Source organism: Triticum urartu, chromosome 5A (assembly GCF_056163025.1).
Source record: "Triticum urartu cultivar PI428250 chromosome 5A, HENAU_Tu73, whole genome shotgun sequence".
NCBI classification, from domain to species: Eukaryota; Viridiplantae; Streptophyta; class Magnoliopsida; order Poales; family Poaceae; genus Triticum; species Triticum urartu.
This window is the reverse complement of record NC_141877.1, coordinates 317778890-317790949: the sequence shown is the minus strand read 5'-3', so window position 1 is coordinate 317790949 and position 12060 is coordinate 317778890. Positions and strand designations below refer to the sequence as shown.

Below are 12060 nucleotides of genomic sequence, written 5' to 3'. Positions count from 1 at the left end.
GGGGTCGAGGCCGTCCACCAGGTCAGCCGCCATTGTTGTTGTTGAAGGGTCATGCACCATTGTTGTTGTTGGAGCGTCCACGTCTGTTGTTGCTGTTGCTGCCTCGGCCCCGCCCTTGTTGGCCTTGGTGACCATGACCTCGGCCACCATAGCCATGGCCATGAGTCAAGGCTTTTACCGAAGATTGACGCAGATTTCCTTGTTGCAGCAATTGATGCGGGCTTCAAAACTAAGAAGCTGGTTGTAGAGCTCGGCGACGGTGACAGGCTCGACGCGGGCGGAGAGGGCCGAGACAACCGAGTTATACTCCATGTCCAGGCCCTTCAGAACGAAGGAGACGATCTCGCCATCGCCGAGCGGAGATCCGGTGCAGGCGATCTCGTCCGTCAGGGCTTTGATCTTGGCGAGGTACTCTGGCATCCCCATGTTGCCCTTCTGAAGATTAGCAAGGGCGATACGAGTATTGACGAGCTGCGACTGTGTTTGCGCAGCGAAGAAGGCGTGGATGGCGCTCCACACCTCGGTCGGCGTCTGGAGAGTTACGACCTATGGAAGAACCTCACGTGATAGAGATCCCATAAGGTAACCTTGTACATGTTGCCTCTGGGCGTACCAGATCGTCCTGGCATAGTTGAAGACCTGCTCTTCCTTCCCATCCTTGGTGATGGTGATGGTGGCAGGGGGCGCCTTGTTTGCGGCATCCAGGAAGTGCTCCATCTAGGCCCCCTTGATCTGGGGTATCACGATGGCTTTCCAGAGAAGAAAATTCGTCCTCGTTAGCTTCTCTAACGGAGGCAACCCGAGGGAGCTAGCGCCGTTGCTGGAGGTGGAAGAAGATGCGTAGGAGGAACCGGCGAACTGGGTAGTCAGGGCGCTCATGGTGGATGTGGTGAGGGTGGAGACGGTAGAGGCGGCGATGGATGCATCGGTTCCTGCCGTGGCTTTGATCTACATCGAATACAACAGCTAGGTTGGTTTCCTCTCGGGCTAATGGCTTTCTCTTAGGTTGCTAGATGCGATGAGGATAGGCTTTGATGATCATGTAAAGATTGGAGGAAGCGTTGAACTCTTTGATCTCGGACCGCTGTATACATTGAGAGATTAACGTGGGATACAAGTTTGGGAGGTCGCTAGGACTCTTCAGAATTACACGAGAGAGACAGAAGATTACACGAGAGGGAAGAGATAGAAGTTTGAATACAACACATATATCTCTATTTATATATCTAACACACTGTATAAAGAGGTTTTGAGTCCCACCAAGTGGTTTGCTTAGTAGGCAATACAAAAGGGGTTTTGAGACCCAATTATTTTTTCTTTTTTAAGATTAAAAAAACTACGTACTCGCTCTGTGAAAGAATATAAACGCTAGTTTGTATTTCTTTAGGGAGGGAGTATCATTTAGTACAACATTTTACTTTCTTGAGCCTCAGTTACATCACAAAGCCGTTTTGCCCCCATCGAAATAACATCTGGATGATGTCAGAAATATAAAAAATCGAAATAGCATCTGGAGCGCCGCTCCCTGCCTCCGCACCTCCAGTCCAGCGAAACGGCGGCCGGCGACCGAGGCGCGGCTTCCTTTCCTGGCGCACGGCCATCCCCCCATCCGCTCTCCACTCCGGGAACGGCACAGGTAGCGATCCCTATCGCTCCTTGTTTCCTCCTATGCATGGCGGAACTTGTTCTTGTGTCGGGAGAAGTGGAAAATGACGGCTAGATGCTGGAGGTCAGCGGCGATGAGGGGTCGGAGATGCGGTGAGCCGCGCGGCGTGGGATTTGGGATGGTGAAGGCCTAGTTTTTTTTCCTTCTCTCTAGACCATAAGACCCATCTTGCGTGGATCGCTTTACAATGGAACCCCGACTAGAATATCCTTCTTCTGCAATATATCTCAGGCTTCTCAGCTGACCCCAATCTTTCTGGCTCATCATACGATGGCAGGAATGCCCTCCGATTCCCATGTATCTCGGTGCAATTCCCATGGAGTAGTTTATATTTAAAGAAAATTTGGGGCTTCAGCCGAACCCACATCCACATGCCCCTCAAGCCATTCCCCCATTGTTCGTTTGAGCTGGCACCACGGGATTTTGTTTTTTGTTCCCGGGACTATGTCAGGTGTCGATGCATCTATTTCCTAATTGCAGGCATTTCAGATGTTAGGATACTGTGCTAGGCTGCTAAGGTACTAGCTGTCTTTATCATGTTAAAGAAGAACATGGAAGGTGGCCTGACAGCACACTTTTAAGTTCAATTACTACTATGATCCATTCACAATTATCTTTCATATAGTATGGCTGTTCGATCGATGACAACTTATTTTGTTTGATAAGTTTGTGTTAGAATCGGATCGAACACTTACTGCAACTTGCAAACAAACCTTGTAGTTGACATGTCCAAGGACAAACCCTTGATAGATTCAGATAAGAAAAATCTAGGGTGCGATGGTGTACTCTCATCGGCTTCAATGTGTTTTCATTGCATCACGTTAGGCTAAAACTAGTCATGTAATCTTTCTTCTTCCTGTGAACTGTGGCCATTTTTAGTGGCAGGAAACAATCTGAATCAAGGCAAGGATTTTTGTCGTGATGTCCTTCCTGAGACTGTTACCTCAAAGGTTGCCCCAGTTTGTTAGGTACTTGCATCCCACCTTTAAAATTTGAGCAAGTTTGTGCTATATCGCAAATATCCCAGATTATCGTGGAATGTCATATCTGTTTTAATTTGATTTCTTGATGATCATGCACAGTCAGGTGGAGCGAGATGTTGAGACTGTAATCAATGTTCTGCAGCCAGGTCCAACAGGAATCGTGGAGCATAAATTCACTGATGCAGAGATCCGCGAGGCGAAAGGCACAGTAAGGAGCGCAGTCCAGAACTGGCGAAGGAACTGGAATTTGGAGAGAAATCTTGCCACTGGTTCTTTTGGTAAATCGAAGTAACTCTCTGCATCATGACTTGGTGCAGCACCAACACTGAAAATGAAAGTGTGTCGTGGTTGCAACTGTTGGCCTTGGTGTAGTTGGTATGTTTTTCTGTCAGTGGACCCATGCAATTGATGGTGATATCCTTCCATGATCTATTATCAGTGAAAGTACACGTTGTTTTGAGTTTCCTAAATTGTTCCTCTAACATCTGAGGTTCTTAGTAAATTGGTTTAGCCTGGAAAGGACTGCTGAACATCTCTGTAAAAGAAGGCGGTCAAGTGGTTCAGGGAGCAGTTTGCACCTGTTTATATCACAGTTGAATTCCGTTTGTTGAAAATGAGTAAGCTGTCTTGCCACTCGGATGTTGTAGTCCGAACCAGAGAATAATTGATTGATTCACATGTGTGCTTTCGCCCTAGGGTATTTTCCATTTCGTTCCAACTATTTTTCTGGAATACGTCTGAGTCAGCTTATCATCATCATTATCATCTATTAAGAGAGGAAAAACTAAGCGGCCATTACGTTCAAACGTAAAAATATTCGAGTGCATAGTTCAAAAGTTGGATGATTTTCGGCGTGGATCCACATATGCTCCGTAAGACCAATGAGTAGTTGCACGTGCACATGGGTATCTCCATGTTGTCGATGCATCTCTAGGAAGTTCACAACATGTGTTGCATTTTGCTCTGGGAGTCAGACATGTACTTCCGGGCTTCTCAAAATCATGGGTGCGGGCAATCCATCGCCCTCATCCTTTATAATCATGTTATGCAAGATTACACATGACATGTACTTCCGGGCTTCTCAAAATCATGGGTGCGGGCAACCCATCGCCCTCATCCTTCATAATCATGTTATGCAAGATTACACAACATGTCATCACTTGCCACAATGTCTCTGGATCCCACATCTTAGCACCTCCACGAACAATACCCAAACGAGTTTGCAGAACTCCAAATGCCCTGTATACATCATTCCTAGCAGTTTGTTGCATTTGTGCAAGGAGCTTGCATTTGTTACCTCGGGGATCGGGTTTAGTCTTCACATACGCCTCACACTGATGATAGATAGCATCAGCGCCATGGTGTAGTTGTGCCTGTGGACGGTGTACTCGCATGCCGGAGCATCGCCATCACAAAGTCTCTTGAACAACGGAGATCCCTGAAGCACACTGATGTCGTCGTCAGAACTTGGCATGACAAAGAAAAGGCAAATCCACAAGTCATTTGATGTCATTGTTTTAAGTATGATGATGGCCTTTTTGGTGTGACCATTGCCTGCGCAAAAATGTGAGGCAGTTCTTTCATTGCTAATGCACACAATGGATTGAACCGAGCATACTGGGAAACCTCTTACTCTCCAATTGCCAATAACTTTTATATATCCTCAGCATTTGGGTCTCTCAAGCATTCCGGTCCAAACAGGCAAACACCTTCACCATGGTGTAGAAAAATTACACCATGGCCTCAATGTATGTGCCCTCTCCCCATCCGGACGACCTCACCAACGGCGTCTTCGGTTGTACCATATGCAAGCATCCTCGGAGTAGAGACATGTGTTTCTGCATGGGAGAGAACAATAGTTGTCCGCAACAATCCTTCCTTAGCGTGAAGTAAGGATAATATGCTTTCACACCATTCACTATACACGAGAACAAATGACCACTCCATATGCGACGCCAAAAAGAATTCTCATGGAATACCGAGTTGGGTTTGAACTAGTCGTCGTAGAGATTCCGCTGGCCTTTTATCGCGGGCAACAACTATCCTGCCCGACATCTGAACCCTTGAAGTTAAGAACATGCTCCTTCTTTCTTATCCATTTCTTCAAGGATGCTCATCATCACCAACATGTCATCGTCTTCATCGTGATCGATGTACGAATCCAATAAATCAATGAACTCCTTTGGGGAAGCAAACTCATCGTCCGGTGAATCCATTGCCTGCCTACAAATGAGAAAAAGAATCTAAAAACAGCTATAACATTTCGTCATACACATGGCAGGTGAGGTGTATGTTCAACGGAGTAGGATCTATCGGGGTCAGCGTGCGGGGCGGCAAGGACGTTCGGGAGGGATGAGGGTCGATGGCGGCGGCGCATCGGGCTAGGGATGACAACATAGCTAGGGTGGGGACAACGACGGAGCTAGGCAAGGGGCGACGTGAACAAGGACAAAAGTGGATGTAGAGGGCAGGTCGGGTGAGGGTGGAGGTCAATTTGGGAGCATTTGATTTAGGCCAGACATGTCGGATCTGACATGGCAAACGCGTCCAAACGGCCTCAAATTCACTCCACATATGGGTTGGGTTCAAGGGTTGCTAGGAAACTGTGACATCCCGACTTAATAGGAATGATAGACTACTCATACCAACAAGGAATTTCTTCTTTTTCGGGAGCCCATCCGAAAGAAACCTTAAAGTTAAGCGTGCTTGGCTTGGAGCAATTTGAGGATGGGTGATAAACTGGAAAGTTGATCCCGTGTGCGCACGAGTGAGGACATAGTATGCAGGAAAGACTATAGTGTTGGTATGTGGGGCCAGTCTAGATCCTAGTTGGCAGTCAGGCGCAACGAGTAGGAACTGGTGGGTGAACCACTAGATTTGTCCGAGGCGCTACATTTGGTATCAGAGCCGACCCTTGCAGTTACACGGGTGTCGCGGGTCAGGGGTACTGGACACACAGATGTGTACCAAAAGGGAATGTTTCTGTGGGCTGACGAGGATGTATGTTTCTTTGAGTGGGGGTGTATGTGATATCCTAACTTAATAGACATGATAGACTACTAATATCAACAAGGAATTTGAGGACCATCAAATTTATGGGTGCTTGGCTTGTAGCAATTTGAGGACGGGTGACTGATTGAGAAGTTGATTCTGGGTACGCACAAGTAAGACTAGTGTTGGTCTATGAGACCAGTCTAGACACCCGACGATGGTATGGCTGGTGTGCTACAGCAACTCGACCTTATGGGCTAGGTTTGGGGGGAGGGTCCGATTGGATGACCTTTTTTTTGGCCCGGACAGTGTCCAGGCCATCCATCGGACATATGGGGGCAGAGTGGGGTTCCGGTTGGAGATGCTCTTAGATGATGTAAATATTTCTTTCTCAACCACATCTGGGAGTGCGTTTGTGCATTAATAGGTCGACGCAATGTTACAATCTAAAAGCATTCTATTGTAAATGTATGTTTTCTGTTGCTGCTACCGGTTCTATCTCTTTCTATATTTGGAACTAGTGGGTCGGCTTGCACATTTGCACCTCTAGATTGTTACTTTTTTTATCTTAGAAAACTATTTCCTCTTGATATTTGGGTGTTCATTTTTTGGGCGTTGAAATCACATTTTTTTTTTGCGAATAACATTGAAATCACAATTGTTGATCATTAAATATCGTTACACTGATTGTCCTTTTATATTTCTTTAAAAGCTTTTATTTTGGCATGTAAGTAATATGAATATGTCTTTTAAAATCTACCTTCTATGTACTATCTCAGGCTGGGGCAACTTTTGCATGAGGGTTATTTCACCAACTACTCCCTTTATCGCGTCTTTTGGGAATTTGGGTTATAATCTGAAATAGATTTGATAATTATAAAAATCCACCTAGAGGATGAAGATGCATTTTGAATCTCTCCCTTTTTGCTACTTGATGACAACATAGCTCAAAGCTTTGCATGTGATATAAAATATGAGTATGAGACTTTGAAAATCATATGATACAGAAGAGCTCCCCCTAAATTTGTGCCTTATTAGGAATTTGCTTTTGAAATGGCACTATCATTTGGGCGCACGAGGAACTCTACTATATCACATGGATCCGCTGGATGTGTAAATGAATTTAACTATGCTCTCTACTAATGATATCGAAAGATAGGTTATGGACGGCCGATAGACTTCAGCATTAGGGTTCGCCAAATTATGGGTTTTGCCCTCTTTGCAACCAAGTCCAAAAACGCAAAAACTGGCAGCGCATCTCCTTTACCAATACTGATACACGACTAGAGTGGTATGATATCAAGGCTTGGTTCGGGCTCAATTACATCGTGCCTAGTGATTGTGCCAATATGACTTTGGTGAAGGACCAAAGTCATATTGGCACAATCCTTACAAAATCACAAGGTACAAGGATGTCGCTTCTTTAATGATGCTCATCTCTTGGAAAGTTTGGAATGAGCGAGCGAACCGCAACACCGCCGCCCCATGATGAGGACGTGCACAAGATCAAAGAGTGCCAAGCAACGGAAGTAATTACTTTTCATTTCCCGCTCTGTGTGTTATATTTTTAATCAATGAAAATGGAAATCTTTTTGCCTTGTTTCAAAATAATAATACTAAAAGATAAAACAGAGCATCATGCCGGATAGAAACATCAGGGAATATCATGAGTGGCAGTTTAGTTTCCGACCACCAGAATCCATACAATGATATATAAAAAGACAGGCAAATCGATTGCCCACTCAATAACAAAACCGAGTAGCTGATAAATCAAGATCGATCAGGTTAAGATCGATCAGGTTGCCTAGATGGCAAGCAAATCAAATCTCCAATCTCCTCGCTCCATGGCGAAGGCCCAACTCCCAAGACAGCAGCAACAACTAGAACTGGGACTTGTCGAGGCTGTCGAAGTAGGGATGGTCCATTGCCGCTTTAGCTGAGATCCTGTTCGCTGGATCAAACTGAAGCATTTTCTGCAGTTCACCGAAGCAAGAAACTATTAGCTCAGATACAAACATCCTCAAGGACAGACATACGAAATTGGCGTCTTATGTTTCCCTTAATTTACCCCTAACAGGTCGAGTCCTTCAGGCTCCAGTGTTGGAACTGCACGTGACAAATGTTGTGGCTTCCACTGTGGATAGTCATGCCAGTCTCTCAGAGCACATACTCCAGGCCACTTCTCTTCATTAGGAGTCCCCAACAACCTTTTCAGAAGCAGGTTTCAGTCAAATGATTAGATGCATACAGAATGAAATAAACTGTCAGATGTTGTAGTAATAAGTACTTCAATCGACTTCCCAAGTCAGAAGTTATTTATCCATTGGAACAAGGAATAATGGACAGAACAAGAACACTTCACTAGGATCAGGCATACTAATACACCATCCCATCAACCAACCAGACAAAGTACTGCATATTGGTGGTGCTCATGCAAATAAGAAAATAAAGTACCTGAAAATGTGAAGCAGCTGTTGCAACTCAGAGTCGCCAGGAAAAAGAGCTTGTTTTCTGACCATTTCAGCTGCATTAGAAAGTTACAATATCAAAATGGGAAGACCTTGGCAATCTCAGAATAGTGTCAAGTCAAAGAAAGCAAGGGAAGAACTTGAAGCACAATATGGTGTGTTTAGTTCAGATAACACAAGGACTGTGGAAAACTGGAGCTTATTTCTTTTCTAACAAAAGCATCTAGTACAATGTTTATCAAATGCTTCTTTGAAATGGTATCCTTGACAAGATGAGGCCTCTAAAATTAGTGCTACAGATCATGCTAAATCTTTTGTTTGATGTAAGATAAACTATACTTTTGTTTCTGCTTAACTGATTGTGATCAAGTGTGGCAAGTCATATGCTATTGTATTTTGCTTGGGAAGTTGAACGTAGATTGCATTCAGTATAAAAATAAGACATACAGTAATCATGAAATTAGATCAATTAGCAAACGCTTTCTGTAGTAAATTGCACTGCTTCATAAGATGCATGAAAAAAAATACTATTTTTTGTCTTGATGCAAGATAAAACGTATGCTCTCTTTTACTGGAGTACTTCTAGTAAATTGTGCTGCTTCATAAGATGCATGGAAGTATCAAACTTTTTTGTGTTTGATGCAAGATAAACTATTTATTCTCTTTTACTGATTATTGCACAAGTGTGACGATTTATCTGCTAATGCATTTTCGTTATGGAGGTTGTACATGGATTGTACTATTTGTTCTGAATACAAGGATAAGGCATTTCATACCAAAGATGCAACCGATGGACCAAATGTCAACACCAGTTGAGTAATGTGTGGCTCCAAGTAAAACTTCAGGAGCTCTATACCAGAGTGTCACAATCTACAACACAAAACAGACGACATGATGAGGAACTTACTAGAGCATGTTCAGTAAAATCGTATGAACTTTGTTGCTAAGCGGTACCTCATGGGTGTAACTTTTCATGGGAACAGTAAAAGCTCTGCTTAGCCCAAGATCAGCAATTTTCAGTACCCCTTTCTCCTTGTCGATCAACAAGTTTTGTGGCTTTAAATCCCTATGAAATCAAGCAGAATAGGATTAACCACATAGCTGCAAATGTAAATGTTGTATCGAGCTGACAATTCCAGCAACAAAGACCACACAACAAAGGTCTGACCTGTGAAGGACGCCATGGCCATGGCAATGCGCAGTTCCTTTGCATAACTGGTACAAGAAACTCTGCAAGAGGACAAAGAAAGTTACTTTGTCATTTTCATTCCGAAGTAATCAGGCGCATGGTCACGCGCAATAGAAGCTAATGGCGAGAATCAAAATATGAAACGGAGAATTCCATGCAGTTCCGATCCTGTGACGACTGTGGATCCAAACTGAATTGCGCGTGAAGAAAATTTACTGCAGAGACAAGTACAAGGTTTGTATGGAAACAACAATGGTGGATTGATGGTGCGTTATCTGTTTCCAAAGCAAGCTCAGCGTTCTTTCACTTTAGGAATGAGACAGATTTCTCTATTCGATCTCAAAATAGAAACTGAGTGATCATCACCAGCAAGGTACTGTAAATGCTGACAGGTTACATTCCTAATTTGTCGTTGCAACTATATATGCACGAATTTACGAAAAATTAGGCCTTTCTAGTTACAAGCATGAGGCCTTAGGTTGACGCGTTGATCTGATTCTTGTACGATCTGTCCGTCCTCCACAGCACCATCAATCAGTGCTTCAAATTACTTGTTGTCCACTTACGATTCACACCGTCATCATTTGACACGATTATAATACTGTAAATCGAGATGCACGGATCGGTTGGTTTTGATCGCAAAGCCGCCGCGCTTCAAGGTAGCAGATTTCCGTGGGGAGGTAACTATAGGAATCGGTACGCAAGAAGATGGTAGTACAGTATACTGAAGAAAAAGGTCGTGGTTGCGAAGGAGATGGTAGATAGATATACCTTGACGACCTGGGTGGGGAGCGGCCTGGGCGAGGGCCCCTTGCGGAAGCCGTCGACGAACTTCTTGAGGTCGGTGTCGAGGAACTCGAAGACGAGGTAGAGGACGGTCTTGCCGCAGGGCTTGGTGACCTGCTCCACGGAGAGGAGGCGGACGACGTAGAGGGAGGCGGAGAGGAGGCGGAGGAGGGAGATCTCGCGCAGCGCCGTGGGCGGGATCCCCTCCTCGTCCATCTCGAGGCGGGTCTTCTTGAGCGCCACCAGCTGCCCCGTCGCCGCCACCCGCGCCTTGTACACCTTGCCGTAGGTGCCCTCCCCCACCTTCTCCAGCTTCTCGTACTTCTCCATGGATCGCCGCCGCCGGATCGGGTGGTCCTTGGGGTGTGGTGTGGTAGGGGGGTGGGTTTGAAATGGGGGGAGGGAGGGAGGAGGCCGAGGCGGCGAGGGTGGGAAGAAGAAGGGAACGCGAATGCGGGGCTGGCCGCGGGAGCGTGCTGGGCAACGGTCGAATTGACGAGGGGCGCGGGGCGGAATTGTTTAGCGGCGGCGGTGGCGAATGATGGGCGGGGCCCGGGCGCACATGGCAGGGTGTAAAGTGCGGTGCGATGCGGCGCGGCGCGTGTGTGCTGGCCTTGGCAACGGCTAGGCGACCGATCGTCACTCACTGGCCTGGATCTCAGGGAAATGAAGGTCCGATTCTCAAGATTTTAGAACAATCGGCAAAAAAAAATCATCTTTGATTTCGTCCCATTGCTTTGTTTAGTACTCCGTAATGCTCTTATATTTCTTTACGAAGGGAGTAATAATTAGGATCGAGATATTTTAGTTCAGCGACTATCCCTTTGCCGGACAAAGATAACGAGTCTTTTTGAGGCAAACAATTACAACTTGCTCAAAAAGATCCATGGTCGATGGGTGGAGACAACTGGCGAAAGAGCGGTTGGAGATGGTATGGTCTGGCATCTTCAGTTATCGGCCACATAAGGACTACTCACTTGACGGTGACTGCTGGCACACGAGGATTCATGATCAATTACCAAGTACAACGGGCAAAAGAACGGTTAAAGATGGTGTCGTTTTGCGTACATTGATGTGCCATAAATTGGCCTCCAACTCTCAGCCAGTGTGATTCCAGCAATGTGCACCTCTCGACTGGACGCACGCATCAATTAGGGGCCACTCAAAGCACGGAAGCTTCAAGTGGACGGAACACTTCCACTGGCTCATAGCCGGACAAAACACTCCAGCTATGAGACAGTCAAAGTTGGTGTCGTTTTGCATCTCCATTGATGCACCACAAATTGGCCTCCAGCTATGAGCTAGTGTGATTTCAGTAAAGTGCACTCCTCGATTGGGTACATGTTTCAATTAGGAGTCACTCAAAGGACCGAACCTTCCAGTGATGAAACAACCCCAAGCAGTGGCAGAGCTTGGGCCGAAAACCTAGGGGGGTGGGGATGAGCTGAGGGGCGACTAATGGACTTTGGTGTTATTTTATCTAGAAATTGAGGCCTCATACTAAGGGATATAAAGCAAATTTCTTATGGGTCAGGGTTGAGGGGGGGGGCATGGCCTAGGTTGGCCCATGAGAAACTTCGCCGCTACTCCCATGTAAGGAAGGCATCCTATTTCATGTGTAGATTGGAGGAAAGCAAACACACGCCCACGCCCCTCCTGCACGCGCACACTTTGGATTGACCCATCACTATTAGGGAAAAGCCTAGCAGTAGAGCGGGTATAAGGCGCTACAGCTAACGTTTAGCAGTAGCGCTTTCAATACCAGCACTACTGCTAAGTGTTTTAGCAGTAACATTTTCCTGTCCAGCACTAAAGAGCGCTACTACTATATTTTCTCATATCTTTTTTTTTGCTATGTATTTGTGATGTTTTTGTACAGGTTTCATATCGTATTCTAATCATATCATAAACATGCAATATGCTCATCATATCATACATATAATAGTCTCATCATATCATCCAACATAAATTATGTCG

At 45.5% G+C, this 12060-nt stretch overlaps 2 protein-coding genes and 1 pseudogene across 3 annotated transcripts; 1 reads left to right on the top strand and 2 right to left on the bottom strand.

The window, feature by feature from the left end:
- Positions 1 to 221: 221 nt before the first annotated feature.
- LOC125511853 (small nucleolar RNA Z247) lies at positions 222 to 360 on the bottom strand (annotated as a pseudogene).
- Positions 361 to 1416: 1056 nt separating this feature from the next.
- On the top strand, positions 1417 to 3313 carry LOC125555926 (uncharacterized). Of its 2 annotated transcripts, none has more exons than XM_048718731.2 (3): positions 1417 to 1636; positions 2552 to 2634; positions 2749 to 3313. In XM_048718731.2, the coding sequence occupies exons 2-3, from the start codon at positions 2588 to 2590 to the stop codon at positions 2939 to 2941; spliced, it is 240 nt and encodes a 79-aa protein (XP_048574688.1). In that variant the 5' UTR covers positions 1417 to 1636; positions 2552 to 2587; the 3' UTR covers positions 2942 to 3313. The 2 variants fall into 2 exon arrangements, with proteins under 2 accessions (XP_048574688.1, XP_048574687.1); XM_048718730.2 differs by having other exon boundaries at positions 1428 to 1636; positions 2546 to 2634.
- A 3971-nt stretch (positions 3314 to 7284) lies between these two features.
- LOC125508727 (cyclin-dependent kinase B1-1) lies at positions 7285 to 10421 on the bottom strand. The gene is made up of 7 exons (XM_048673512.2): positions 10069 to 10421; positions 9277 to 9338; positions 9063 to 9174; positions 8885 to 8978; positions 8095 to 8164; positions 7709 to 7847; positions 7285 to 7613 (listed from the first exon to the last, which is right to left on the bottom strand). The coding sequence occupies exons 1-7, from the start codon at positions 10411 to 10413 to the stop codon at positions 7521 to 7523; spliced, it is 915 nt and encodes a 304-aa protein (XP_048529469.1). The 5' UTR covers positions 10414 to 10421; the 3' UTR covers positions 7285 to 7520.
- Between the last annotated feature and the right edge of the window lie 1639 nt (positions 10422 to 12060).